The following is a 27,354-nucleotide window of genomic DNA, read 5'->3' as shown; positions in this document are numbered from 1 at the left end:
GAACAATTTAAATTTGAGAAATGGATATGGAAATGCAAGTGCTTTTGTTTTTTATTAGTCATTATTAAAATCAGCTTAAAACGCCTAGGGGTTTAATAAATATGTAGTTTTCTCGATCGATGGCGTTCTGGGAACATTAACATACATCTATAGTGAATGAAATCAATTGTATAATAGCCAAGCAAGCTAATTAACCACCAAGCACGATGAACAACTAAGCAAACTGATGATTTAGAGGCGCGCCACTTCGCCTCTCAAACATAAACAAGACACCCGCTGCGAAGAGCTTTCTCTCCGCTAACCGCAAGTAAGAGAAATGCCCAAATATATAATGCCTTGTCCGCATCTCGCACGACTTTAGTCACAATTCGACTTTGGCTCGGTGCGGTACCATTTCCACTCGCGATTTTCCCCCGATTTTCCGAACGCGCGTATGATAAACGCGCTCGAAGCAGCAGGCAGAAATATTGGACACACCAGTGGCAAAGTGGAAAGCAGGCTGAAAAATGCTCTGCCCGGGGGAAAACGGACATAATGTAAATTGCCAAACGGGTTTCACAGTCAAGGTCGTCGCTTCCGCCCAGCGACGCTGGAAGCCACCATCAGCGCGAAGCCCCCACGCCCACCGCTTACCCAGTTTGTCCATCTTGATGGTGGTGGCGATTATGATTATGTCGTCTTCGCTGGACGCCCTGGTCATTGGTAATTTCTCCCCTTTTGTTCGGTTTTCGATTGGATTCGGCTGCGTGTCTTGCCTTTATTTCGAATCTATTTAGTTTTTGGCATGCGCATGCGCGCACATTGGGTGTGAAAGTTGTCGATCGAATCGAAGGAGTTATATAACACAAAACGGGGAGCCGAGTGGGGCCGAGTCGTGTTGTCCCCATGTCCGCACCTGGCGCCCCTCCCGAACCCACCGAAAAAAGAGCGTGTGCATTGAACCCCATGACAGTTGCTGAAATTTTCCTGACCCGCTGCCTTGGCCTCTCTGGCCAGCGGAGATGATAAATTTACTTTCTAAATGCTGCAACTGCCCAGCTGCCCCAGCTAGACATTCAGCTAGAGCTGCAGACTGAGATGGAGATGAAGATTGGGATTGAGATTGAGATACACACACGGACTGCCAGTCAGTCGGACTATCTGCCATATATCTACACATACATATGCACATTCCTCCAATCTCGAATCTAGAGATCGCATCTTGCATTTGGCCAACACGCGTCGCTTGCCCAACCGCCTGAGTTACGATCTGGTGCGGCACGGCTACGGGCCATTGCTGCCAATCCATGATGCAAACGCATTTCAACCAATCCGCCGCAATGTGGCACATGGCTGGGACGCATATCCAAGTGGGTGGAGCTGGCGTAGGTTCCAGAAAGACCCATTACACAAGTGACTTCGGAGGGTTATCGTTATAAATGCGTTGTACTAGTGAATTTGAAAAAGTTATTGTGTTTGCATTGTGCTATGCATATCATAGAGTTTACTCGCCATTCTAGGAATATTTTCAAATATATACTATACACCTGACTAGTGCATATAAATTTGAAAAAAACAATTTTTTAAATTTAAATGGCAAGGTAATTTAATTTTGAGTGCCAGCCAGCTGTACTTCGTGACTAGTTACAGTGTTAGTATTGTTTCCATCACGTTAATATCACGGGGGCAGATCAACTCAGATCAAATTGTGGTTAATATAATGTTAATTGAGGCCTCGGGCAAATCAAAAAGGTCATCGAAATCCAACTCCGCGGATTTTGAGCACTTCTAAGTGAGCAAGTGGTAAACACGTACTTCCTTGAAGTTGGTAAAACTTTTCGATTCAATCGGAGGAGCGACGTGGTTTTTGTCGTGTTGCTCTATAATAGTTGACTGCTATTGGCAACTATGTAACGCCCATTCCAGTGCGTGATTGGTATCCAGCCAAAAAAAGAAATATTGCTGCAACTGGCTAATTTTGGGTTGACGTGAGGGGTTTCGCTTTTTGGGTCAATGCATTAATTAGTCTCCTTGTTAATTACACACGGCTATCTCACACCCAGTTTTTGTGTGCCTGCTTTGCAGACAATGATGGAATAATCAGTAACCAGACTCGACATCGTCGCTCGACCTCCGGCGCAGCCAGTTGCATGCAAGATGCACGTTTCTATCGGAACCCCAACAGGCCGGTCCACAAGATCTGGACGAACAGCGAGTGCGCCAAGTATTTTCTCTGCCTCGATGGCGAGGTGTTCGAGTTCAAGTGCTCCGAGGGCCTGCTCTTCGATGTGGTGCGCCAGATCTGTGACTTCAAGGCGAATGTGGACAATTGCGATGTCAGCGCAGAGACGCCGGCTCCAAAGCCACTGCTGGAGATGGCCGACTGTGCTGATGAGTACCAGTTGGGTTGCGCCGATGGCACCTGCCTGCCTCAGGAGTACTTTTGCGATGGATCGGTGGACTGTCCCGACGGCTCCGACGAAGGTTGGTGTGACGTGGAGCACGATCCGAATGCGGCTGGGGCCTGTGATCCGCGAAAGTGTCAGTTGCCTCAGTGTTTCTGCTCGAAGGATGGCACCCAGATACCTGGCAGCCTTACAGCACACAGCGTTCCCCAGATGATCCTGCTGACCTTCGACGATGCCATCAATCACGACAATTGGGAGCTGTTCTCCAAGGTGTTGTTCACACAGAACAGGAGAAACCCCAACGGGTGTCCCATAAAGGGCACATTCTATGTTTCGCACCCCTTCACCAACTATCAGTATGTGCAGAAGCTTTGGAACGATGGTCACGAGATCGCAGTGCACTCTGTAACGTAAGTTGATCAGCCTGTAGATAACTTGGAATTATAATTTCACCTTAACTGTTCGACCGTAGGCATCGCGGCCCAGAGATGTGGTGGTCCAAGAATGCCACGATTGAGGACTGGTTTGATGAGATGGTTGGCCAGGCGAATATCATCAATAAGTTTGCAGCGGTTCGAATGGAGGAGATCCGTGGGATGAGAGTACCCTTTCTGCGCGTCGGCTGGAATCGGCAGTTCCTGATGATGAAGGAGTTTGGCTTCGTGTACGATTCATCCATGGTGGCACCGCATTCGAATCCACCGCTCTGGCCCTACACCTTGGACTACAAGATGCCGCACAGCTGCACGGGCGTGAATCAGAATTGCCCGTCTAGGAGTTATCCGGGCATTTGGGAGCTGGTGATGAACCAACTGGAAGCGGGTGAATATATGTGCGGCATGGTGGACAGCTGTCCGCCGCACTTGAGCGGCGAGGATGTCTACAGAATGCTGACGCACAACTTCAAGAGGCACTACCTCAGCAATAGGGCACCGTTTGGCCTGTACTTCCACTCCACTTGGTTCAAGAAAGTCGACTATCTGAATGCATTTCTGGTGACTATTTTATTTGACTGCCATCATACTAGATCTTTATTCCTCTTTGACCATTTAGAAATTCCTCGACGATCTGCAAAAGCTGCCGGACGTGTTCTTTGTGACTAATCAGCAGGCTATTCAGTGGATGCGTCATCCTACGCCCACCAATCAACTGCACCAATTTGAGTCCTGGCACTGCCAGCCCAAGGATTTGGATCCCCACGAGCAGGTCTGCAACTCGCCGAATGTGTGCAAGGTGCGAAGCCGGGTGCTGCAGGAGGATCGCTTCTTCTACACTTGCATGGATTGTCCTGCCCAGTATCCCTGGATACGCAACGAGTTCGGCCTGGACTAAGGTGATAGCCCGCTGACACTAAAGAGCTCTGCGCAAGGCGCTTGACATATCCATAATATTCAGAGCACAACATTTACATACAGGCTAGTTTCCAAGTTGGATGAGTTTGGAAAAATATGGAATACTCGTGCACAATTCAATATTGTGTAGTTAATTATTATTTAAGAACAAATTATCTAAAGATTTGTACAAATCGGTAAGATTAATGCAATTTTAGGCTTTCATTCTTTAGAAAAACTAATATTTATCAATTGGATTAAGTATATTTAGACAATTCAGCTTTCAAAATCCCATTATAAGCAAAGCCGTCGATAATTTCGTAACATACCTGACAAGGATAAAGTGCATACACTTAAAATCGGAACAATCAGAATATTATGGAGAAGCTTAAACACTTTCGCGGGCTTAAAATCGTGGTTCTTGCGGCCTGATTAGATATTAAGAACTTATTTATATGTCTCCGCTTAATATATTTAAACCGATTTCCAAGAGCTTTGTACTTAGTCTATATCCTGGACCGCATCCCAGCCGCAAGTGCCTCGACTATTGCGTTATAAACGGATTGGCGATGCTCTCCACTCCGTCTTGTGGACAAATGAGGACCAGGGCTGTGCCGCGACAGACGACCAGTCCCAGGCTGCGGGTCTGTTCCTCGGTCAGTTTGTAGGGCTCATCCGAATCGCGCAGATACTCCACCGTGTTGTCCAGCACCAGATTTAGCAGCGCATCGTAGCCTTTCAGGATTCCGGATGCCTCGCGGCCGCCCGCGAATTTCACGCGGATCTGTTTCTCGAGGTACTTGGAGAGGTCCAGAATGGACTCTTTGCGACGCTTCTCCTTGCCGTCATTGTTGCCGCCCACCTGCCAGGTCACGATTATGATGATTAAGTGCCGAAATGTAGTTATTTCATTCCATTTACCTTTTTATCTGCCATTATTCTGTCTTATTTTATTTTATTTGTGGTAAATGCCGGCTGGTGAAGAGTGACCGAAGCGCACTTCCCCAGAAATATGCCAAAATAATGCGCTACTAACCAACAGAGGGCGCTGGCAAAAAAAATGTATTTGATTATTTGATTTTATTTTTAATATTCTTTTGATAAAATGGCAATAAAGACCAATATAAACTTATGAATCTCTCTAAATGTATTTGTTTGAGAACATAGTTTCTTTATTTTTACTGCCATTTTGTTACGTTTTACTATTGAAGCGCTTTCTTTTTGTTTCTATAATAATTATTTTGCATAAATATATCGATATAGTGCATATATCGATGTCCTCACACCATCTGGTCACTCTGACTGGCTCTCCATTTTGTTTTCCACGACAGAGCAATTTTTGGTACATCGAATTGCTTTTTTTTCCGATTACCGGAGCGTTTTTGTAAATTTAAGTGTTTTAAAGCCGCCTTAGGATCATGGGACGCAAGAAGAAGAAGGCCTCCAAACCCTGGTGCTGGTATCCTTTTCGCAAAACAAACCAATATTTTTTCACTGCATGTGCCGCCCGCTGTATCTGCACATACACTCACATTTATATAATGGTATTGGGTTGGGGGGGAGATACATACACACATATTGGCTACAACGCCGCATCCTCGGGAATTTTCCTTAACTCTTAACGCTAAAACTAGGTACTGCAACCGTGAGTTCGATGACGAAAAGATTCTTGTGCAACACCAGAAGGCCAAGCACTTCAAGTGCCACATCTGCCACAAGAAGTTGTACACCGGACCCGGACTCTCAATACACTGCATGCAGGTGCACAAGGAGACGGTGGACAAGGTCCCCAACTCGCTGCCCAATCGCTCAAATATTGAAATCGAAATCTTCGGCATGGATGGCATTCCCGCCGAGGATCTCAGGGATCACGAACGCCAAAAGAATGGCGGAAAGTCTGACTCGGACGACGATGAACCGGTGGCCAAAAAGAAAGTGGAATGTAAGTGGCTAGCGATACGTATGTAGACAAAATCGCTATACAACATTAATTACAGATGCCATGAGCGTACCGCCGCCTATGATGATGCCTCCGAACATGATGCCACCGCACATGCTGGGGCAGTATGGCATGGGCATGATGCAGCACTTGCCGCCGCTGCCTCCGTATCCAGTGCCCATGATGCCGCACATGATGCCTCCGCGTCCTCTGTTTCCAGCCGCCATGGCCACCACATCGGCGGCAGCTGCTGCGGCGGCGGCCCATCATCACCACGCTGCCGCCATGGCTCAACAAAAGCCAACATTTCCAGCGTACAGGTTAGCATCGATGGGGGAAGACCTTATTAGAATCCTGCCAGATTTTAATTTTTCTAGACACAATTTAAATTTAGAGCCCTGCTAATATTCTTTCTTTTGAATTTGTATATAGATTCAATTTTGTGGGGGAAATTTTAAGTGCTTATTTGTTGCTTTTATCTAGTAGCATTTTTTTACAGGAGTAAACCCTAAATAATGGCATATCTTAAATGGTTTCTCCCTACTAAACACAGTCCTGAAACAAGTCAAACGACTTATTATTAGGCTAAAATCGCAGAATTTGTTTTAAACTAACGTATCCCTTTTATTTTTCCTTTTTGCTAAAGTAATGCTACCATAAGTGCTCCGCCAACCACCAATCATGCTGGTGGCACATCCAGCGCGCCACCAAGTGGTCCGCCCGATGCTCAGCAACACCAGCAGCGACCCCCGGCTCCACCGGCGGCAAGCGGAACTTCCGGTGCTGCTGTAACCACCAAGATTATGCATCCGCAGGACGATCTAAGTCTGGAAGAATTGCGCGCTCGCCAACCGAAAATACAAGCACGATTGGCGGCCGCTTTGGCTTCCCTGGCGAATCCACAAAGTCGGAAGAGTCCCAGCAACAATGGTGGCTCCTCCACATCGATGCCCGCCACTCCGCCGCCGCCGTCGCTGGCCGGGATCTCGCCCACGGGCAGCAATAGCAGCAGTGGCATGGCTAACTCCATTATCGTCTCCACAGCCATGTCGAAGGCCCAGGAAGTGAGTTCTTATCATAGTTATAGAAACCATAGTCAATATAAATGAACAGACCGCGACGGAATCGACTTCCACTGATTAACAGGAAATAACAAACACAACGGACTGAAACGAGGACGTGTAAAAAAGACAATTTCCTCCAAAACGAAAAATAAATGATGTAATTGCACATACGAAACCTGACCCAATATCGACTGCATTTTGCATTCTAAGAGAATTCCATTTTTCCAAACTGGACACTTTTATACAATACAATTACATTTTGCGCAGTTCGCCAAACGCGGCAGCGTAAGTTACGTTTACATGACCACAGCATACGAGAGCAAACAGATTACCAGAATTACACAGTACGAAACAAAATTAAAAGAAAAGAATACTTTTTTTAGCATATAGTATGATATATGTCTGTACAATTTTTAATTAAAAAAGAAATTAATGGCAACAAAACAAACGAAACGGCGGTTTTCAATTTAATTAATTTGATATAAAGCATCTTACCACAAAGCATAGAGAACTCGATAGAAGGGAAAAGCAAGGTTTCACGTTGTTTTGGCCCTAACCGTAGTCTCCATAAATCTGATATGCCAACACATGTGCCAGCTTTCCTTGTACTGTATTTTAAAAGTACATCGCAAGCAGCTGAAAAGCAATTCACAAACCCACTGATAAGTAGTGAAGTTTCTTATAGCGGGTGGGCTGATTTAATTTTATCTTACGGGCAGATTTAGAGCGAGTTTGCTTAGTAAATGTTAGATCCATACACTTTTAAATTAAAGAATCTAAAATTAGGCGATTTCTTTATTTAATTCCTCTATCCACTAATGTCCGTCCAATTTTGTTAGTTCAGCAGCTTAGAAGCTGAATTTTTTCTTTATTTTTTGGGTTCAGCCCCATTCAGCAAATTTTTTGAAAGGCCTAAGAAAATTATTTGTTACCACGATATGTACAAAAAGAACTAACTCAGTCAGGATACATTTTTTTTTGGGTTGACCCCGAAACTACTCCCTCCCAGTGGCACGTGAGATAAATTCAATCGATTCCCAAAATTTTCTTGCAGAACGCCGCTCTAGTAGCCGTGGCACAGGCGCAGGCACACGCACACGCACATGCTGCCCAGGTACAGGCCCAAGCTCAAGCCCAGGCCGTGGTCCAAGCTCAGGTGCAAGCCGCCCAAGTGGCACACGCTGTGGCAGCACAGCAGCAGGCGGTACAGCAGCAACAGGCGGCACAGCAGCAGCAGCAAGCCGCGGTGCAACAGCAGGCAGCGGTGCAGCAGCAGCAACAGCAACAGGCGGCGGTGCAGCAACAGCAGGCAGCGCAGCAGCAGGTCAAGCAACTGGAGGAACTGAATCGGGCTGTGATGCTCCAGCGCTTTCAGGCTGCCCGACAGCCTGGGAATCCCGGTGCTGCTGCAGCGGCTGCGGCGGCCGCAGCCGTCGGCATGGTAAGTCTCAAATCAAGCGGTGCTGCGTATGCAACGCGAACAAACCAACAAAAGAATGAACTTGACTTAACAATATCGAAATTCCGTGTGCTGAGAATCTCAATCTGTAAAAGACCACAATACAAATACCGATCTTGTGTCCTAGGGTGGTAACATAAAGCCAACGACAGCATTTTAGAGTGGGTTAACCCAATATAGCTTAGAGCTTCGCCCTCATCATCATGCTGATCACCTACTAGCTAATGTTTTTCGTGATTAGTTGGGAGTCCTAAATTTAAAATAACCTTCAAGTGAGATAATCTATGGTTAATAAAACCATAACCGCACACTCATAAAACTAATCTCAAATTTATGTGGAAACCATCGAAATATTAAGCTTGAAGAGATTTCAAATGTTAAAAAAAACATTTAACAAATTTGTGTTTTTGTAAAAAAGGTGTTTTTGAAATTTTCACAAGGTTTCAGTTTTGAACTAAATTTAAATATCTAGGAGTTAAAATTTGCACTATTTAGGCCTAAATTACATTTCCATCAGTGTAAAAAAATCACTTGGCTAACTACAATCGCTTACCAACACTACCGCTTAAAGTTCCCTTTTCTTTTCGATCACATTACTGTTGCCCAGCTTAGAAAGGAAGAAAGGAAGCTCAACTGTCTCAACTAAGTCCTACGCCATGTGTATAAATCTTAACCCTATTATGCTTTTGAACTGGAATATGTGTTAAAGTTACCGTTACAATTGCAGTACAGAGCAGAAGTTCAGTGTTGATAAACGATAAAGTGTTGCAAAAGTGTTGCGCAGGGTCCCAAAAGAGTTACAGTATGTATGGTTTTTGTACAACAGCAAGTTTATCTCTTCCCCCCCAAAACGAACCTAATCACCTCCCTCCAATAAAACTCACACCCCGCAAAATGATATGTGATATACAAAGTGCGCAATGCAACAAGATAAGTAAAAGCCAACAACTCCATTATAATCTTACTTAGTCGTACTTATGCAAGTAATTATGTAGTCTAAGCAAGTACCTACTCTCCTCTATCTATCTCAATCTCACACCCATGCGTATATAATCCACAAGATCAAATCAAGATATAATCCCCCGTCCCCAAAAAGAGTTTCTAGTACGTACTGCCTTGCAAGTAAAACAGAAAACAATGAACATTTACAAATATTATAATGAGTGAAAGAACAGTCGCGAGTTATGATTAAACTATTTTGCAAGCCATGTAAGTACATTTCAATAATTTCTTTTACAAAAAAAAAAAAAAAAAAAAAAAAAAAAAAAAAAAAACGAAACAATTACTTTGAATTTGTCGTAATGGTTGCTGCGTTGGTTGGTTTAATTGATTGATGATTGATTGACTGGTTGATTGATTAATTCATATCCACAAGACATACACTTGAATTAAGTAAGACAACACTCCGCATTGATATGTCTCTATCTCTATTTATATTACCTTGATACTTCACCCAAAAAACAAAACCTGAAAACTACATCATAAGCATACTATCTAAATGTTATATGACCTGTAAATTGTACTACCATATCAGTGTTTTGTGTTTTTTCGATCACGCATCTCTGTCTCCAGCTCCTTTCTACATTCAAAAGCATACCTAACTCCTACCATCCACATCCATTTCCATTCACACTAACACTCCATTCATCTGGTTCTATGCGCAGTACAAATGCTTAACCAAGGTAGAGGACTTTTGGTCCGCGACTCCTTAAATTTCATTTACAACCGATGAGTTTGCCGTAGACTTCCTCCTAACCCCACTCTCATCCTCATCCCATTCTTACTCTTAGCCATGTTTGAAACTAACTTTACCTGAAAGATATTGGAACTTGAACTCGACTTGAACCCATGCCTCCGGTTAGTAAATCAAATTACTATTTCTTTTTCTTAAGTGCGAATACGAATAATTGTTTATGTTGCTGTACTTGAAGTGCAACACAAATATTAAGATACAAAACCAAATATGGTTTGCAATGCAATCCCCTCACACCTTGTTCCATACCATCGTCGTCGTCAGTTCAGTTTCCGAATTGTAAGTACTTTTCATTTATAAATCAACAAACTATTAATTACAATCAAAATATATTGTTTTTACCATGGTGAGAAGAGAAGAAGTCTCGCCTCTTCTCTCTGCTCTGCTCTACTCAATATTCTACTCTATATTTCTTGTCTCTGCTCTATCATACATTTGTAATGCGATGCAAAAATGTTTTCCACCAACAAAAAACCAAACACACATTCACACACACCTCTTATCCATTTATTGAATAAGTACGCAAAAACAACTTATTAATATTTTAAATGACAAAAAAAAAAAAAAAAAAAAAAAAAAAAAAAACGAAACAATATAATTAATAACAACTTAGCTAATTTTGTGTACAATGGCTTCAATATAGACCTTGCTGAAGTGCCTTCAAGAGTATTAATCCGAAACCTCTTTTCCATGCTCTTCTATATCTTTCTCTCCTCATCCGGTCCTACACCTCCAGATGCCGCTCCCTGGCCACATGCAGCTTATGCAACCGATGCTAAGACCGGCCATGGCCATCGGACCCCATGGAGCTCTCATCGGCGGGAATATGCTTAGAGCCGGTGGCCCAGGACTACACGGCATGCCTGCAGGTAAGTGGATCAACGATTGCTGGTTGTAAACGGTGCAGCGGTTGGTAACTATGCCAATAAATTCTGCACCGTTTATAAACCACATCTGAATATAAAGTACAATAATTGATATTTCGATTTCGATTGCGGTTAAGGTCTACTGCCGATGCAGATAGGACTACCGGGAATGCCGGGTGCCTTACCAGCAGGAGCGATGGCGATGCCTGGAATGGGTGTGATGCTGCAGGGACATCCCAATATGCTGCAAATGATGCAGCCGCGCTTTAGATGATGTCTGCCCGCAGCGCCGGGTCTGTTGCAGGCGCCAGCAGCCCAGCCGCCAACGCACCTGCAACCGCAGCCGCAGCCGCATCCGCATCCTCAGCACGTACAGCCAGCCCGGTCCTTCTCCCGGACCACGGCCGCTCTGCAGGCTCAGGCACCACTGTTGAGCCTGCCGCTGCCACTGCTTTTCCATGAGTGAGGCACGGATCATGCTTATGATTGCAAACAGCAAACAGCGCGCACTCAGCAAGCAAGTTGTTCTTTAAAACCCAACCAAAGTCAGTTTTTTTCAATGTATAACAGTTTTTGAGACACGGTACCCTAAACACACACATACACACTTCTTGGCCACACGCTACCCACTAATCAGCGGCTATGCCCAGTAAACCAATCGATGTCATATATATATATATATATATTTCGTTCATCTAAAGCACTCCATTCTAGCTTTCGTTTCAAACCAAATTGCTTAGTTTTCCCAATCTGACCTTCTCGATGTGCGTGCATAAATACATCTTTTAGATATATTATTCGTACTCTTTGTATAACACAATGTACCACAACGCTAAAACACACACACTAACACCATCCATCTGAAGCTATTTTGTTGTGCTGTAGATCTCTATCTTATATCTGTATCTATATCTGTATAATCAACAAATTAATCGTTGACACTTAACCTACACAATTTGTTGTTTTTTAACATTCTTTTTCTTTTTTTTTAGTTTCATTTAGTGAGCATATACTTTAAACACATCCACACCCACACACTATCAAGTTGTTTAATTATATCTCCTCCAAAACAAATGAAATCCGAAAAGAAAAAGCCTTCGAACTCACACAAAACCAAAAGCAAAACCAAAACCAAAAAACATGAACGCAAAGCCCTGGGTATGTTGACAATTGCCATAAGCAGCATTTTTGTGTTGTTTTTGTGTTATTCGTGCGTAATTATACTTTCGATTCTTTATGTCCACGTGAAAAGCTCTGCAAACTGTTATAATGTTTTAAAATTCATGAAACTTCTGTTCAGGCCCATGTTGTCTAGACCTTCGTTCAATCGTTTAGTTGCGGCTGACAAAAAGTAAGTCCTATCTTTCCTTACCTAGTATATTCAACTATATACCTAAATACCTATAAACATATTCAAAATTTGTTTGTATCGTTTTGTGTTTTTTTGGTATGTAAAATATATTTGGTGTGTGTCATCGTGAGACAACAGATCAGAGCAGGTATCTACATTCAATTTGATTTTCCTATTTAATAGTTATATGTGCATAAACAAATACTATCTATCCTAAGTCATTTGGTTATGGTATGGTTGGTACTAATCAACAACAACTACAATAAAACAATATACCCATCCCCAGTAAACTGCCTATATAGCTTATAGAGTTGGCCCTTGGTGGGGAATCTAGATAGGAATTGCTCACGTGTTAGTAACCACACTCGATACATTGTTTCGGGATCGATCTTGATGCTTTTTTGTTTTGTTGTTACCGTAGCGATCTTCCAAAGTCCTTAGTTATATATGTAGCTTCCTTTTCACGACTTCAACTAGTTTTCGAACTAACTAAACGTAATACTCGAGAACTTCATCCTTTATAGAGACGCTCAGGCTTTTGTTAATCCGATGGTAAACCCATACAATTTTAGCTAGCATAAGTAGTCGTTTGACAGTTAAAAGTCCTAGTCGTATCCTTCTTATTTTGTAATGTTCATGGAAAGCAGCATGAGTCACATTGTTCTCCATCCCCCGAGATCTTCGAATACTCCGAACCCAGTGTAGCCTACGTTAGTTAGCACCCAGTACCCTGGAGAGCACCACACGCGACACAATCTAACACTCACCTAGGTTTGAGTACACACCTCTAGTACACACATGTAACACTTGTAACCCAACCATTATACTATATATCTCTGTATGTATAAATACATGTATTAATGTAAAACTATACCGCGTGACTTAACCATAAGCAATGACAAGTGAAAAACTGGCCAAAAAGCAGCGGTTGAATCGGAGTATTCCCCTCACTCCGGCCAGTTTAGCGCAAAATTGATGTTGGACTTTCGGGTCTGGCAAATTAGCCGCACCGCCATCGGGATATCGCCGGTCATATCAATTTCGTTGGCCTGGTTCGATGATCCTGCGGTGTTAGAACGGCGTGCTTCAGACGAAAGTACCTCAATGCAAGACAGACTATCCCAGATTTGGTGGCATTACTCTACTCGTATACGATTCACACACTCCTCGACTAAGCTCGCATCTCTGTACACAGTCGTTATAATCGTACTAGTAGAATACATATTCTCTTTCTCTGGTAATTGTATGGCGAAGACTTGTAAATATTTGATCGACGCATTTCATTTTGTAGAGTTGCTTTACTTACCACTCTTGCTTTACTTTTACTTTCGTCGGGAATGCATATCATTTAACTGATTCTTGTTTAACATCAAACTCTTTAGTGAGCTAAATTTTATATTACAAATTGTATATTTTCAAAACCATTTATTATTGTTTATTTTTAATTAGATCATTTTTGAATATGTGTACAACTATTGTGGCAATAAAAGGCAAAAAAAAAAAATTAATGTAAGAATTTAAAGTCTTTAAGTGTTGGTTTTAATTAGACCTTTTCGATTGCCAATTTGAGGCTGTGTTATGTTTGTTAGTCCAGAGTATTAAAATGAGTCAAATTCAATTGATTTTGCTATCGTTTACGTTTAGTTTTGGCTTGCATTTCCCGTCAGTAGTGAACTTATAGTATTGTTTTCGGTGGTGGTCTTTAAATGAATCAAGATTTTCTCATATTATTTTTTCTGTAAAATTCTATCCATGCAATGCACGCGTTCATTTCAAAAGAGTACAGCTAAAAGGCTACAAGTTTTAATTTACAAGTTAACATTTAATGGGCTTAAGGTGTTTTGCAAGGAGAACTAACTATGAAAACTATGACTTAAAATTGCATATTTAGACCACCGAATCTGTCTGTCTTCGCGCTGGGCGACACGCGAGTAGCTGGACAAATGGCAGTCACTGTAATACTAAAACCCCACACAAAACCGATCCATGAGCGTAAATGTCTGCTGCGTCCAGTCGAAAGCGTGTCACATTAATTTTGCTGAGCGAAGAGTCCCCTGCGTCCGTGCTGCCCCCTTCTATCTATCCATATTAATATAAATAAGTGGTATATGTCTATCTTTGGATTATGTTTTGCATGCCCAGAAGAGTATGCCTTCCGACCACAAAGTACAAGTTCGAATCGGACGCAGGCGATGTGCCGTAGCTTGGTCAGGAGATATACGGCCTGGTCGTCCTGTATATTGTAACTCTGAGGCGAGGGCACATCACAGTTATGGTACTAACTGTTGGACTTTTCGGTCCTTGTCTTGCAATCAATCACTCAATCGTTATATTCACACGCATAACACCCCTACTATAACTTCTGAATCAGACGAACCGCAATCGATCCACACAATCCGGCGGCAGAATCACCAACCACATCGACCACATCGTCCACACCACTCCTCAATGCATCCATCCGTGCAAAGATGGATCTGAAAGAGATTTACTATAACGTTTGGTTACACATTTTGTTCAGTGTTGATTTACTCATTTATCAATATGAAATTAATCAATAATGCTTTGATAGTTGCAATTACTTTGTTTGGGAAAGTATTTCAGGATCGAATAAATTTAAAACTAATAAACGATAGAATTTCTTTTGCCAAAGATCTTTGAAGCTTTCGACCAAAGTTTTTTTTTTGTATTAATTAATCTTTGATTAAATGTAAATGTTAACCGTGTTTATATTTCTCATAAGCTTTAAACATTTTTGTTGCATTTACTTTTAACTAAAGCTTACGGAATTAACTAATCAAATTTTCCTTATCCATTTTTGTTCGTTCCACAAATAATCACACAAATACTTAGCTAATGCCTATATTATATTTAGAGCAAATGCATAAAATCAAAAACCAACAAATTTGCCTATGTTAAATCATTTTTAATGTTGTCATATAAATGAAAAGATGCAAAAGCAAGGAATAAAAAAAAATAATATAGCATTCTTGTACGTAAAATGTTTTTACCAAGCCACAAAGAAAGATAGTATAAAACAGCAAGTTATATAAGCAATTGTTTAAATTCTTTTAAACTATATAAAAAGCAAACAATACTATTAGGAAAACATATATTGCATAAAAGTACTATTTCTAGTTTAATGTTTCGATTGTTCTCTATTCTTTTGAAATTAATTTATTGACATTTTAATAAAACAATTAAAAGTGAATATTATGCGTTTTATTAATAGATTATTTTCAGATTAAAATGAACTATTCATAATAAGTCTGCGACTGTAAGCTATTATTATTAAAAACATTACGCATTAAGATATTCACATCTTGTATGGAATTCCCACAAAACTGATGAATCATTGGGATATCCCCATGTGAGCTGAGGCGGCACTCATTCTATCTTCTACGTCAACTCCCAAAAGCCAACAAATTAAGTACAATTTAATTTGAAATATTTATTTAAATATAGAAGAAGTATGACTCGGACATGGGCTTGTCTAATATCTTTCCATATTTATGGGTCAATCGTGAATACACAGTAGGCCTACTGTGATGGCCACAAATAATGTGGGAGTTGTTTCAGGGGCTTGTCAATCGCGTGGCCGCAGCTGGATATTTTAATGGGTGGATTAGTACATCCATGGCGTGGGAGTTATATTAATAATATTTGTGGGATGGCCACGGAGCGTGCCAAAAACTACTTTAATTCACATCCAATGTGCTAAGCCGTCTGAACGGCTGACTAATTCAAGTTCAGTCGAATTCCAAGAGAGTCTGGAGCGCAGACCGGTCTCCGATAAGTTGACTTGACTGGCGGCTCACTTGACTTTTAGTTTCGTTTCGAGTCTCGACGCTGGCGGTTGTGTGCTGCTGTTTTGGTGATCATAGAAAGGTGTGTTAAGTGCCGACCCGAACTGTTGACATTTGGTAAAGATTTGTCCAGCAAATCATGTAAACATGTAAGCTCGGTGGTCACAAAGCCGAAACCAGGGCCGAACGAAAGATTCAAGACACAAACTTAGAGTCAGCCAGGTGACACGGCTTGCATAACTGAAGCTGGCCAAAAAGTGTGTTTTCGATACTCGCCGCTTTTATGCCTTTAAGCCAACCAAAATTTTTATAAAAAGATATAATACATATGTATCAGCAACAAGGCAAACAAAAAACGCGTTAACTAATGGCAATAAAAAAAGGGTAGATGGAAATTCCCGTCGTCAGTCCATTAAAATCCATTAATAATGATACAACATTTGTAATTACATACGGCTGGCTTCGACACGCCCACCATTAAAAACGGAAAATATATTTTAACATCTGACTTACATACGTAAATAACTTGATAAAAGCGTTCACAAATCGTTCAACAACAAAAATACAATTTATTAGAGGAACAAACGAAGAGATTGGCGGCCAGTCCGAGTGCGCACTTTGATATGCTAATGGTGGAACCGCGAGGCTCAACTTGAAGATGATGATGAGGTCGAGTGTTTCGGACAACGAGGTAGAAAAAATGGAAGATACTTTACAAATGAAGATCGAGCGAGGTGGCAGACAACTTGTAAACAGTTGGTTATGGAGAAAGGCTCGGCTTGAACAGCACTTGAGTAGATCTTTCTCATTGTTTGGTCTACTTGAGCAAAATAAAAAAGCAAAAAAAACATACTTAAAAAGAGTGAAGAAAACATCGGCCAACTTCCTTGACCACGTTCTGATCTTGTTCGTTAGATAATATACCCCAAGACTCGCTTTTAACCAGAAATTATACTTTGTGGTTTGGCAACTGAGTCAAACTTTTGGCCGACCAAAGGCAACTTTCAAATACCGAACTGAGCCAATGAGACACAAAGTGTGAGTCACGGAGCATAAGAAGGCCAAGAAGGCCAAGAGGCTGGTCCAAATGACATAATTTTAGAATTTATGAACTTTATGAGACAATTAAATCTGATGGACAATTAGAGGAAAAAACGTGAATGAAACGTTGCTCGCACTATGAATCAAAGTTTCAGTCCTAATCCTACCCTGTTAAATGTATCATAAGTTGGTTTTTTCTGAGTATCTGATTGCGTTTATGGCTTGGACAAGGCCGTTGCGGCTTAAGGGAAGCTTAAAGAGTGGAGCAGCTCTTATTAATTAATTTTGGTATTTGCAGTGACTTAATTGGAGCCATGCTGCGATTCAGATTAGGCCTGCTGCTGCTGTGGGCGGTTTCTGCCCTGGCGAACGACAATCTTCGCGTGGCCTACGAGTGGCGGGAGATGGACTTCAAGTACGCCAGTGCGGACCAGAGATGGTCGGCCATCGAGCGGGGCGAGTTCAAGCCGGCCAATGTGATACCCTTTGGCCTGGAGGTCGCCGGCCACCGACTCTTTGTCACCCTGCCCAGATGGAGGGACGGAGTGCCGGCCTCGTTGGCCTACCTTGATCTTAATGGTAAGCGCTTGAGTTGCATTGTTGCAGCTGCCACAGTACGTGAATTTGAATATAATTGCCCCATGCAATTGCACTATGTGTGCCAAGAACTGATCTGAGATCTCAAATCTCGAATCTCGGATCTCACAGCTCGGCAATTGTTTTGTTCGCGTCTGATGGCGCTTCTGATCAACTTGACCGTCCAAACAATTCCGTTTCCTTTCGCACTTGTGGCAATTAGCATAGTAAAACCGCTCGCCGGCGTTATTAGCTGTCTGACAACAACAGCATGCCACAAATCGGTGCATACTGGATATATGTGTCATCATCTTCATTTGGTGTTCCGTGAGCGCGGGCACTTGTGCAATAATCACTCACATTTGGCCATAGCAAGTGCACATATGGGATCAAGTTCTTAAAATATCGCCCTTAATATCAGAATATCTGAAACTTTGCTTTTATATTCCTCTTAAATAGTAGCAAAAATAAAGTTACTTTACCTTTTACTGCCTCGAACAAGGCCAGTGGGCAGCTGATACATATAGACACAACTCAATCAGAGCTTATTAGCAAGTTAAGCAGCTTGGAAAAGCATCAGTGCGAATTACTCACCAACAGTCAACAAATACAGCAACATTTTGTGAGCAATCCAATTGGCAATGCAAATGGCCAAATTTAAATAAAAGGCAATGAAATGACTGCTGGCAAGTGAGCTCAATAAACCTTCAAATATAATATATATTATATGTATATCAACATAATATATACATAGATAAATATATCCTGGGCAAAAGTAGTTATATTGCATTTAATTATTCGTTCTATTTTGATCTATTTTATACAGATACATCCAGCAAGGGTCCTGCCTTGAAGCCGTTCCCCAGCTGGCAGGCCCACAATCTTCAGGAGGCCGAACCGGAATTGGTGTCTCCGTTCCGCGTGCGAGCAGATCGATGTGGACGCCTGTGGGTACTGGACTCTAGGATCTCCGGAGTCCTGGAGGACACCAAGATCTATGGAGCAGCCCAGCTGCTGGTCTACGATCTGCATAATGATGATTTGTTGAGACGACACGTTTTGCCAGCCGGCCAGTTGAAGCAGGGATCGCTATTGGCCAATCTGGCTGTGGAGGACTCGGACTGTGAGAACACCTTTGCCTACGCAGCCGATTTGGGCAGTCCCGGCTTGGTGGTTTACTCCTGGCAGGATCAGGAATCGTGGCGTGTGCAGCATCACTTCTTCCACCCCGATCCTATGGCGGGTAACTTCAGCATCAATGGCATTGAGTTTCAATGGGATGACGGTCTATATGGACAGGCCCTATCGAAGCCCCTGGAATCGGGCTACTCCACGTTATATTTCCACCCACTCTGCTCCACTACGGAGTTCTCGGTGGATACAGCGGTACTGCGCAACAAGACCCTGGCCACATCGCCGATGATTTATCGAGAATTCAAGGTGCTGGGCTCCAGAGGACCGAACACTCAGGCTGGAGCCGAGTTCTTGGACCCCGATACCGGTGTCCTCTTCTACGCCCTGCCCAATCTGAACGAAGTCGCCTGCTGGCGCACTGCCACAGACTTTAGCCACAGTTCCCAGAGCCGCGTCTACATGAGCAATGAGACCTTGGTGTTCCCCAGTGACATCAAGGTAGACGATCAGAAACGTCTGTGGGTCCTGTCCAATCAGCTACCCGTCTTCATCTACGATGAACTGTACCCCGGCTCCATTAATTTCCGTATTCTCACTGCCAGTGTTAAGGAGGCCATTGAGAACACAGCCTGTGAAATTAGAACTTCCCCGCTGCCAGATGTTATCAACAAGCTGGGGGATATCCTCAATACTAATATCAAGGTGAGGGCCAATTCGGCTCCCACCCTGGTGAGCCTGAGCTCCCTGATGGTGGTTGGCTTGTGTTTGCTGATGGGCTTTAGCATCTAGATCCCCAGAGCGGTACATAAGTATTTTGCACTGTTAAAGGAAGTATTTTATGTTTTCAAAGATCAGAGAACTCGGAATAATTTGTTGCTTCTAGCATTTTCTCTGATTTCTTAAGCGTAAGAAATATTTTTATTTGAGTGCAATTGTAATCCGTTAAGATGTAGGCTTAAAAAACTTAAACGTTGTACGTGAAGTTGATTAAATGTAAGAAGTGTATTTGAATAGCTTTCTTTATATGTACTTCCCGATTATTGCAATTCCAAGCCAGCTTGGTCATTGACTCAATATTTGGGTTGCGTTTCCTTCTTTTTATAGGCAATGGCTATATCGATGGTCTCATCGCTGGCTTGGGACTGACCATCCTCGGAGTTGGCCGCTAACTTGGCCTTCTCCTTCTGCTGCATCTTCTTAATGAATCCGCCACAGAAAAAGAGGGTCATCTGGAAGTAAACCAAATACCTAATTACGCTGCCACTTTTAGTGGGCACATTGTCTCACATGTTCCAGTATTCCAATCAAGCCCAGGACAGACAAGCCAAGTAGAAATCCAAGGGATCCACCCACATCGGCTATGAATTGTGTGGTGTCATAGCTGGGGCGCTCCTCAATCATCTGGAAATGTTAAAAGGTGCAAGTGAAAGTGAAAGATCGATGCATCCATCATGTTATAACCATACCGATATCAGTTTGGTTGTATAGTATATGTAGATTTGGGTGCGGGGCTCTGGTTGATTGAAGGCCTTGCGGTTCTGAATGAAGGTTGTGTATATTCTCGACCGGCAGGGCTGAATACAGTTGCAGTCAAAGTCATCCTCATTTTCATAAACACTGATAGAGAAAATGGCAAACATAAAATAGAACACTAACTTCTGCCTTACTCTTTATAGTCCGATATCAGTTTCCTCATGGAAAGTGAGTCATTGCAGGGCTCACTTGCAATTTCGTGCATCCAAGGTCCCGAACACTGTATATTATCGGCTAAATCCTGCCAGATGCATTGCTCCCCACACTGAAATGGTTGCTAGTACTTAATTATGGACACATTTTGTTTGTGCGCCTACCTTTAGGTCACTGTAATCCTCATCATCGGAACAGGCCTCCTCTCTGGTCTGGACATTGGAGAAGTATTGGGTTTGAAGTTTGATCTCGATTTCCTCGTTGACACTGACGAAAACATACTCCACTCGACCAGAACCCTTCATATTGATTTCTTGGTAGTAAAAAGTATTAAAGTTTATTATACTATGATTCTTTAGGGCAATCTCACCTGTAAAGTTCTCTTTCTTATCGTGTATAAAGACGTGCCAGCCGACACCACCTGTGTCCACATCGCTGGTGGAAGTGGTCATCATAGAATGGTCCAGCATTATGGAATAGCCTACAGCCTTTGACACTCTCTTGGCGGACTCCTTGGGTCTAAGGGTGTAGCAGCGACCCATGTAAAAGTGCAGACTGCTGTTCATGATTACATCTAAATGCAACAATACATGGCAGTATGCATTTGAAGTACTCTGAACTAATTGGACTTACTGTTTGTGTCCTCGTTTAGTCCGTAAAACACAAAAGTATCGGCCGAGTCATGTGTGCTATTTTCAAAGAACTCATCCAGGGATATTTCCCCAAACGGATATTTCATCCAGCAGGTTGCATATTTCGGATGGGGGCAAGCACCGCCGGAAAGGCGCTTTAAAATATACGTATATGATATATGAAATATATATTATTTGATATAAATTAAGGATTTTCCCTATCCACTAACCGTTAGCACGTCCTCCTTGTAGGGCGGCTCCCGACATATGGTGACCGCGGGCATTTCGATGGTATCGTTCAGGTTGTAGTAGGAATGAGTGGAGATGGGCGGATTGTAGAGCTTGGCGAAGCACTCGTACAGCTGGACAATGACCACAATGCAGCAGGTGAAGAGGACCAGGTAGCGGATGAGCTTGGCTGGATCACGGAAAAGCCAGCTCCGAGTGTCCGACCAGTAACCCATGGCGAGCGGAAAGTGAAACTCAAGTGAGCTGCTCGATGGATATGGGCATACGAGTTTCTGTCATGGCTGAGGGCCAATATCTTTGGCTTCGCAGCATGCTTCAATTCTCACAGTTGGTCAAGATAAGCCTAATATTGATTTACGTGCCGTGGTGGCGATAAAGCCCCATCAGCCCAGCCATCGATGGTGACTATACATGTGGGACATGTGCTGTATTCATCGTTTGCAAAACTCCGTGGCTCCACGGGTAAAGCGTAACATTACCAAAACATGTTGTTTATAATTGTCTACGCCTAGTGCAGATAGCTGCGCCATATCTATCGAACTCGTAGTTGCAGCTAAAATCACTGGGTAACGAATTTATGGTTTTATGTCTGTTTGCTCCTCGTCCAATGGCTGGCGAACCTTATGGGGTTCGATTGTAAGGTTTTCTAATGCTCTTCAGTAAGTCCGTTTCTAATTACCACTTAAATAATATTTAATAAATTTAAAAAAAAATGGTGAATGTGAAATGTATGTGTCTATGCCAGCTACTTAATATTCTGCTGCTTTTCAAGTTTATTTTCCTATACAGATTTATTTCAATTATATTTAAAGATGTTATAGTTATTGTTATGACAGTTTAAATTTTAGAAAGTACAAAAGTATGACAAATAACCAAATCGAAGTCCATCTGAAACCCTTATATAAAGACGCATTCGCGATACCTTAGCCTACCATCAAAGCACCTCGCACGGGCATAGCTTGACCTTATAGACAGCTAAATCTAAATCTATGCAAACACCTAGCCATTAGCGAGCCATGTACAAATATATATGAAGCTATATAAACAGATCGGGATATATAGCCGAAGCTTTTGGGCAAAAACAAACAATGCTTGGTGGATCCAGCCAGATCGAGGAGAAGACATTCCTCAGTTGTGACGTTAAATCAGAGCAGCAGAAACATCGCCCCAAAACGACCCACTGCTATTTATCCAAGCCCCTATGTACAATGTTATGTACATGCTGGGAAAGTAAAACAACAACAGAAACAACAACAACAAAAAAAAAAAAGAAGAACTAATAAACAAAAAGAAACTTGCTACTAAAAATAGACAAATTGAAACATTTCATGAGATGAAACACCAACACAACGTGGACATGGACGTGCTGACGAGCACGCCAAAAAATAAAGAAAAAAGAGTGCTTCTTTACTGATCGGGCGCAGATACAGATACAGATACAGATACAGCTAGAGATACAAATACAGAGGCAGATGCGATCGCATCAGATGTGTGTATCGGCCGTATCTGTGGGATATGTTGACGGACTTCTCGGCCCGCGTACCACACGGCGTATGCGTTCTGCGCCCGTGGATCCGTGGATCCGTATAGTTAGAGCCCAGGACGCGGTCCCTGTGTGTGCCAGCTTGTATCTACATAGTAAATTTTAAATCTTAGATACTCTCGTATACATAGAGAGCTGCAGAGTAGAGAACGTACGCTTGTGTTGAACTTCTTCGCAACTAAATAGCTTTTGCTTTAAATTTAGAACACAGCGGCGGCTATATTAAACGCATATGAAATGTTTTTTAGATTCAGTAGGTATGCTGGCAAGGTATATAGAGAGTCAAACATATATCGGTACAACTAGTACGAGGTCCTACACCCGATATATATTCTATGAAGAACTCTACCTGCCGTTTCACTATCGCATATTATCTGCCCCTAAAACTTTCCAACTTTTTATTTATTTACTCTCTCGAGACGGCCCATATACTTATATACACGTGTTCCTTCTTCATTTTCTGTGGAGTATGAAATATGTTTTAAAAATACACTTTGCTTGTCGCACATAAATTTCTAAAAACAAAATCGAAAAATACTTTTACACTCGGCCTGGTGTACTGACTCATTTCCATGCTGTCCATATGTCTATATGTCTGTAAGTCTGTACACGATTAATCAGACCGCATACACACATAACGCGCAGAGGCGTCCGATGGGGGAAAGTGCCCCCCTCGAGATGGAAAATATTTTCATTTCCCATTTTCACTCATCATTAATAAAAGTCTCGACGCTATATAGACTTCGATTATTGCTATTCGCTGCACTTGAGTTCTATGGTATATAGTCGATTCCTTGGTTGGCTGCTTGGCTGCTTGGGTACTTGGGTGCAGTCGGTTTAATTGGGTGACAAATGCTTACAGAAATAATTTTTAATGCTCCACACATCAGTGACTAATACTAAATGATTCGATTGGATTGCCTAATTAATTAGCGATAGATGGCATCTTCATGCGAGTACGTGTTCATTTATGAGTAGAGAAATCTTCTGCGGATTGGTTTTGCATTATGCCTGTGCGATTTTCAATTGAGCCAAGGCAATTAATCATTTCAGACCACACGGATCCACATCAACACCCAGCTGAGGGCTGGAAAACGTTTTCTGCTTTTCAGATTGCATAAATACCTAAACAAAGTTGTGTACTAGGAAAACAAACATTTTGCGCAGGAGCCACAATCACCAAAATGAAAATAGTTCTACCTTTATGGAAATTATTTGTAAAGTTGTATATTTTTTTATTCGAATTTTGTTAGAATATCTTTTATGTTTTTGCGAATATTTTCGTTATTTTACAACGTTATTTTTCGTGTATGCGATCAATCAAAGAACAATGAAGTGCCAGAAGATCGGCATTTAAGCCACATTGGATACGAGTATGCAGCTTAAGGATTGACAGTTGCAAGTGCTAGTGCCAATTTTCCCGACCACTTGGAAAATAAATTTACGAGACGTTCAATTACCATATATTCGGTAGGACGGCCAGATCCTCTGTTGCATAACCCACACGTAATGCAGGAAGTATTCATTCATTTGTCATGCCATGTGCTACCTGGCAACGGCTGTATGTATGCAAGTGCCTCCCGGTTTTCGCCGCATCTCGCCAACTCGCCAAGTCTTCTGGGAACTGAAGAGAGATCTCTTTGGATTGGATGTGGGCATGGGCGAGGGATCGGTGCACCAGGGATGGGATGCAGATGTCGCCGAAACCACGACGTTGACCGACCGTGGTCGGCGCTCGAGGATTAGGGATAACGGCTTGGGGGCTGGGGGGCTGGGATGTGGGGATGTTGCGGGGAAACAGGCCGACGATGGATATTTTTATATCGACCATTTGGATGGGTTCCAATGCATTTAGACGAGAGTTATCTATAGACTATGCATGTATTTTGGTCACGGTTGGCGTTTTTAAAATATTTTCATTATATGTAAACCAATTGGTTGTGCAGAATTTTTAGGGAATACCATTTGACAATTTCGGGCAGGGTTACTGATATCTTGACGCAAACTGATTGGGCGGGAAGGAATTGAACCAGGCTGCGTATGGGGACACATCTAAGCCAAAAACTTTGAAATGCTATGATACAGTGCGTAACAGAACTAAAGTTTTATAGTTGAAAAAATATGTGGGTTTTTTATACAGGAAAACTATTATTTATTGTAATATTTAATATTGCCATGGCAGTTCCAGTTCCAATCCTATTTTAATTTACCTAAAATATTAATCTTAATAAAGTACTTGTAGCTAAATATTTAATGTTGTCAAATTTGACTGCTTGGAATATGAACTTGACCCATAAGTATCTATATACTGCTCTCTAAAGCTGCCATCGCTGATGATGATTTATGATCGGTGTGCAAAAGCGCAAGCGCCTTATAGTGAAGCAAATGATCCACTAACCGACTTTATGACTTGGGTATACCCACTACGCAAGGGATCTGCGTTTGTGTCACAACCAACCCTCGTTTATGCCCCACCGATAGAAACGCCATTCAAAGTGTCTGCTGTTTGGCAGCGACTTTGGGTGGTGCTGATTTTGGCGGTGCTGGTGGTTCTGGCGGTTTTGGCGGTTTTGGTGGTGCAGGTGCGGAGGAGGACCTCGCACATCGCCCAGTTGCGGCATCTTTGAAATAGCCCATTGCAAGCAATAATTGTTGCTGCCTCGTGTAGACAAGCACCTCCTGTCCACCCTCCACCCTGCACCACCCTCTTGAAAAATGTTGGGGACCACCAGTGCCAAAATACACAAGAAGAAGCAACAGCATCTTGACACACAAATGCAGAAATTGCTTTGCGTCAATGACTCAAAACGAAAATGTTTTTGGGTTTTTCGAAAAAAAAAGAAATGGGAGCAGAATATGGAATTCTCTGTTTTTTATGCCTGAAATATTTTACGGGTGTAAGAGAACATTCTAGAATAACTGAAATATCCCAAAAAGTATGCTTACTAAATGTGTTTTTTTATTTAATATTAAAAATTACACCAACCCAACGCATTGGCTTGCAAACAAATAGTATACAACAAATAACCCAAAAATAATTTATTTTCAGGTGATAAAGTGTTGTTCTGGGAAACTGTTTAAAATGCTTAATTTATGCTTTCGTCTTTTGCCCACAATTCTGGTCGACAATGTCACAGATTTTGTTTCAGAAACTCAGCAAAAAGTATTATAATTTTATATGTGAGAAAAGACTAGAGAGCACAAACCCTACCCCGAAAATAAAGGAAAAAAGCACTCACACTTGAATGAGAACTGAAGACTTTTTCAAACTATAAATATTCCTCAAAAAATGTTTGAAAGTTGTTTTCGTCCGAATTCATGAGATGTTTTTTGCGTATTCTTTTTCCGCTACACAATAATCATTGTTAAATATTGAATATTTAAGACGAACCAACGCATTACGAAAAATATTTGTCGAATACCTGGCAGAGGGTGTGCAGTCATTTTTCATATAATTCTCTGCCAAAAATGTTGCACATGAAATGTTGTAATTTTGCTAAAAATTATGAATAATTTCTGTGTCGGAATTTGACATCGTTGTAAGAGGGGAGACCATTTCAATTCTGCTGGCATTTATCATAATTCTCTTTGTCGGCGGTAAAGATTTGATAAATACCCGACAAATCGCTACAACACGAATTTCATAATGCACTCGTATTTGCAATCGTATCTGTATTGGATTTTAGCATTGAAAGCTAAAGATTTTCGCATCGCATTGCTCTGAAGGACGCCGACTACATTGATTTGATGTGGCATTTCTCTGCCTATCTATCTATCTATCTATATCTAAAGTATCTGTTCAACTATGTGTTTTATTTGGTTTCTTTGTGCTTTGGGAATGCTCGCATAGATGTTATTTTGAAGTTCACATCTTTAGTTTTGGCAGACATGAGTTTTCTATGGCGGCATACTTAGGCTAGATCATCAATCATTAGCTCGATGGATCGGGTTTTTGCGTTCTACAACTGAAACAGAACCAGATGGATGCCTAAAGGTCTTAATGGTATAGGCCATTGATAGCAAACGATCGATCCCCTCGAACAGCTGTTTAGCCACTGATCGTAAAGTGATCCCAGATCAGAAGGAACACCACATAGCGCCGCCTGATCTCTTGCTTTTCCCCCTGATTTTCCACCCACATTGGTGCCAGATCGGATTGGCATTGAGGTGACCAAAAACCAAAACCAGAACAAAAAGCGAAAAATGATCACCGAGAAAAACAAATAAAGATCCCCACCATAGCACATAGATGTGTGCGTCTAGAAATGATATGTGAAATAAGTAAAAAGAAAGCTCCCAGAAGAAAGATAGAGAGAGAGCGAGAGATTCTGGCGGAGAAGAATTGCCTCAGGGCGGAAAAGTTGTCATTGAAATGAATTTTACTATTTGACTAAGGGGAGAAAATGCGAGAGAGCTCACGCAGTCTGAGAAGAAGCTTTCCGCTCTCGATTCCGCAACGATCCTGATTGCATCATATGCTCACACATATACCATCCACCATCCCGCAATCCCCCATAGAAATGCCCACTTGCTAGAGAAG

At 42.0% G+C, this 27,354-nt stretch overlaps 5 protein-coding genes across 5 annotated transcripts; 3 read left to right on the top strand and 2 right to left on the bottom strand.

The window, feature by feature from the left end:
* The first annotated feature begins 350 nt into the window (after positions 1 to 350).
* Positions 351 to 3,909, top strand: LOC6547615. Its single transcript, XM_001976216.3, has 4 exons — positions 351 to 702; positions 2,065 to 2,797; positions 2,860 to 3,382; positions 3,441 to 3,909. Exons 1-4 carry the CDS (start codon positions 507 to 509, stop codon positions 3,717 to 3,719), a joined length of 1,731 nt encoding a protein of 576 aa, XP_001976252.1. The 5' UTR covers positions 351 to 506; the 3' UTR covers positions 3,720 to 3,909.
* Positions 3,910 to 3,962: 53 nt separating this feature from the next.
* LOC6547616 (U6 snRNA-associated Sm-like protein LSm7) lies at positions 3,963 to 4,749 on the bottom strand. Its single transcript, XM_001976217.3, has 2 exons — positions 4,640 to 4,749; positions 3,963 to 4,580 (listed from the first exon to the last, which is right to left on the bottom strand). Exons 1-2 carry the CDS (start codon positions 4,652 to 4,654, stop codon positions 4,263 to 4,265), a joined length of 333 nt encoding a protein of 110 aa, XP_001976253.1. The 5' UTR covers positions 4,655 to 4,749; the 3' UTR covers positions 3,963 to 4,262.
* A 228-nt stretch (positions 4,750 to 4,977) lies between these two features.
* Positions 4,978 to 15,356, top strand: LOC6547617 (BUB3-interacting and GLEBS motif-containing protein ZNF207). Its single transcript, XM_001976218.3, has 7 exons — positions 4,978 to 5,177; positions 5,353 to 5,660; positions 5,716 to 5,977; positions 6,304 to 6,721; positions 7,776 to 8,162; positions 10,670 to 10,802; positions 10,937 to 15,356. Exons 1-7 carry the CDS (start codon positions 5,137 to 5,139, stop codon positions 11,071 to 11,073), a joined length of 1,686 nt encoding a protein of 561 aa, XP_001976254.3. The 5' UTR covers positions 4,978 to 5,136; the 3' UTR covers positions 11,074 to 15,356.
* Positions 15,357 to 15,967: 611 nt separating this feature from the next.
* LOC6547747 (protein yellow) lies at positions 15,968 to 19,709 on the top strand. The gene is made up of 3 exons (XM_001976220.3): positions 15,968 to 16,035; positions 17,293 to 17,573; positions 18,397 to 19,709. The coding sequence occupies exons 2-3, from the start codon at positions 17,309 to 17,311 to the stop codon at positions 19,491 to 19,493; spliced, it is 1,362 nt and encodes a 453-aa protein (XP_001976256.1). The 5' UTR covers positions 15,968 to 16,035; positions 17,293 to 17,308; the 3' UTR covers positions 19,494 to 19,709.
* LOC6547748 lies at positions 19,609 to 21,885 on the bottom strand. Its single transcript, XM_001976221.3, has 8 exons — positions 21,253 to 21,885; positions 21,024 to 21,177; positions 20,761 to 20,964; positions 20,555 to 20,703; positions 20,372 to 20,502; positions 20,171 to 20,321; positions 19,992 to 20,105; positions 19,609 to 19,933 (listed from the first exon to the last, which is right to left on the bottom strand). The coding sequence occupies exons 1-8, from the start codon at positions 21,484 to 21,486 to the stop codon at positions 19,775 to 19,777; spliced, it is 1,296 nt and encodes a 431-aa protein (XP_001976257.1). The 5' UTR covers positions 21,487 to 21,885; the 3' UTR covers positions 19,609 to 19,774.
* Positions 21,886 to 27,354: the final 5,469 nt, after the last annotated feature.

Source organism: Drosophila erecta, unplaced genomic scaffold (assembly GCF_003286155.1).
Source record: "Drosophila erecta strain 14021-0224.00,06,07 unplaced genomic scaffold, DereRS2 tig00000092-arrow-pilon, whole genome shotgun sequence".
NCBI classification, from domain to species: Eukaryota; Metazoa; Arthropoda; class Insecta; order Diptera; family Drosophilidae; genus Drosophila; species Drosophila erecta.
The sequence above is the reverse complement of the archived record's forward strand: the minus strand, read 5'-3'. Positions and strand labels throughout refer to the sequence as shown.

What these genes read in the sequence shown, in the direction of transcription:
- LOC6547617 (XM_001976218.3), top strand. Translation starts at nt 5,137, where the DNA reads ATGGGACGCAAGAAGAAGAAGGCCTCCAAACCCTGGTGCTG. An exon ending in GCCTCCAAACCCTGGTGCTG is followed by an intron (nt 5,178 to 5,352) that starts GTATCCTTTTCG and finishes CGCTAAAACTAG; the next exon opens with GTACTGCAACCGTGAGTTCG. An exon ending in CGGCCGCAGCCGTCGGCATG is followed by an intron (nt 8,163 to 10,669) that starts GTAAGTCTCAAA and finishes CTACACCTCCAG; the next exon opens with ATGCCGCTCCCTGGCCACAT.
- LOC6547747 (XM_001976220.3), top strand. Translation starts at nt 17,309, where the DNA reads ATGCTGCGATTCAGATTAGGCCTGCTGCTGCTGTGGGCGGTTTCTGCC. An exon ending in GGCCTACCTTGATCTTAATG is followed by an intron (nt 17,574 to 18,396) that starts GTAAGCGCTTGA and finishes TATTTTATACAG; the next exon opens with ATACATCCAGCAAGGGTCCT.
- LOC6547748 (XM_001976221.3), bottom strand. Translation starts at nt 21,486, where the DNA reads ATGGGTTACTGGTCGGACACTCGGAGCTGGCTTTTCCGTGATCCAGCC. An exon ending in ACTAAACGAGGACACAAACA is followed by an intron (nt 20,965 to 21,023) that starts GTAAGTCCAATT and finishes TGTTGCATTTAG; the next exon opens with ATGTAATCATGAACAGCAGT. An exon ending in ATACAACCAAACTGATATCG is followed by an intron (nt 20,106 to 20,170) that starts GTATGGTTATAA and finishes TAACATTTCCAG; the next exon opens with ATGATTGAGGAGCGCCCCAG.
- LOC6547615 (XM_001976216.3), top strand. Translation starts at nt 507, where the DNA reads ATGCTCTGCCCGGGGGAAAACGGACATAATGTAAATTGCCAAACGGGT. An exon ending in GCTGGACGCCCTGGTCATTG is followed by an intron (nt 703 to 2,064) that starts GTAATTTCTCCC and finishes CCTGCTTTGCAG; the next exon opens with ACAATGATGGAATAATCAGT. An exon ending in ACTATCTGAATGCATTTCTG is followed by an intron (nt 3,383 to 3,440) that starts GTGACTATTTTA and finishes TTGACCATTTAG; the next exon opens with AAATTCCTCGACGATCTGCA.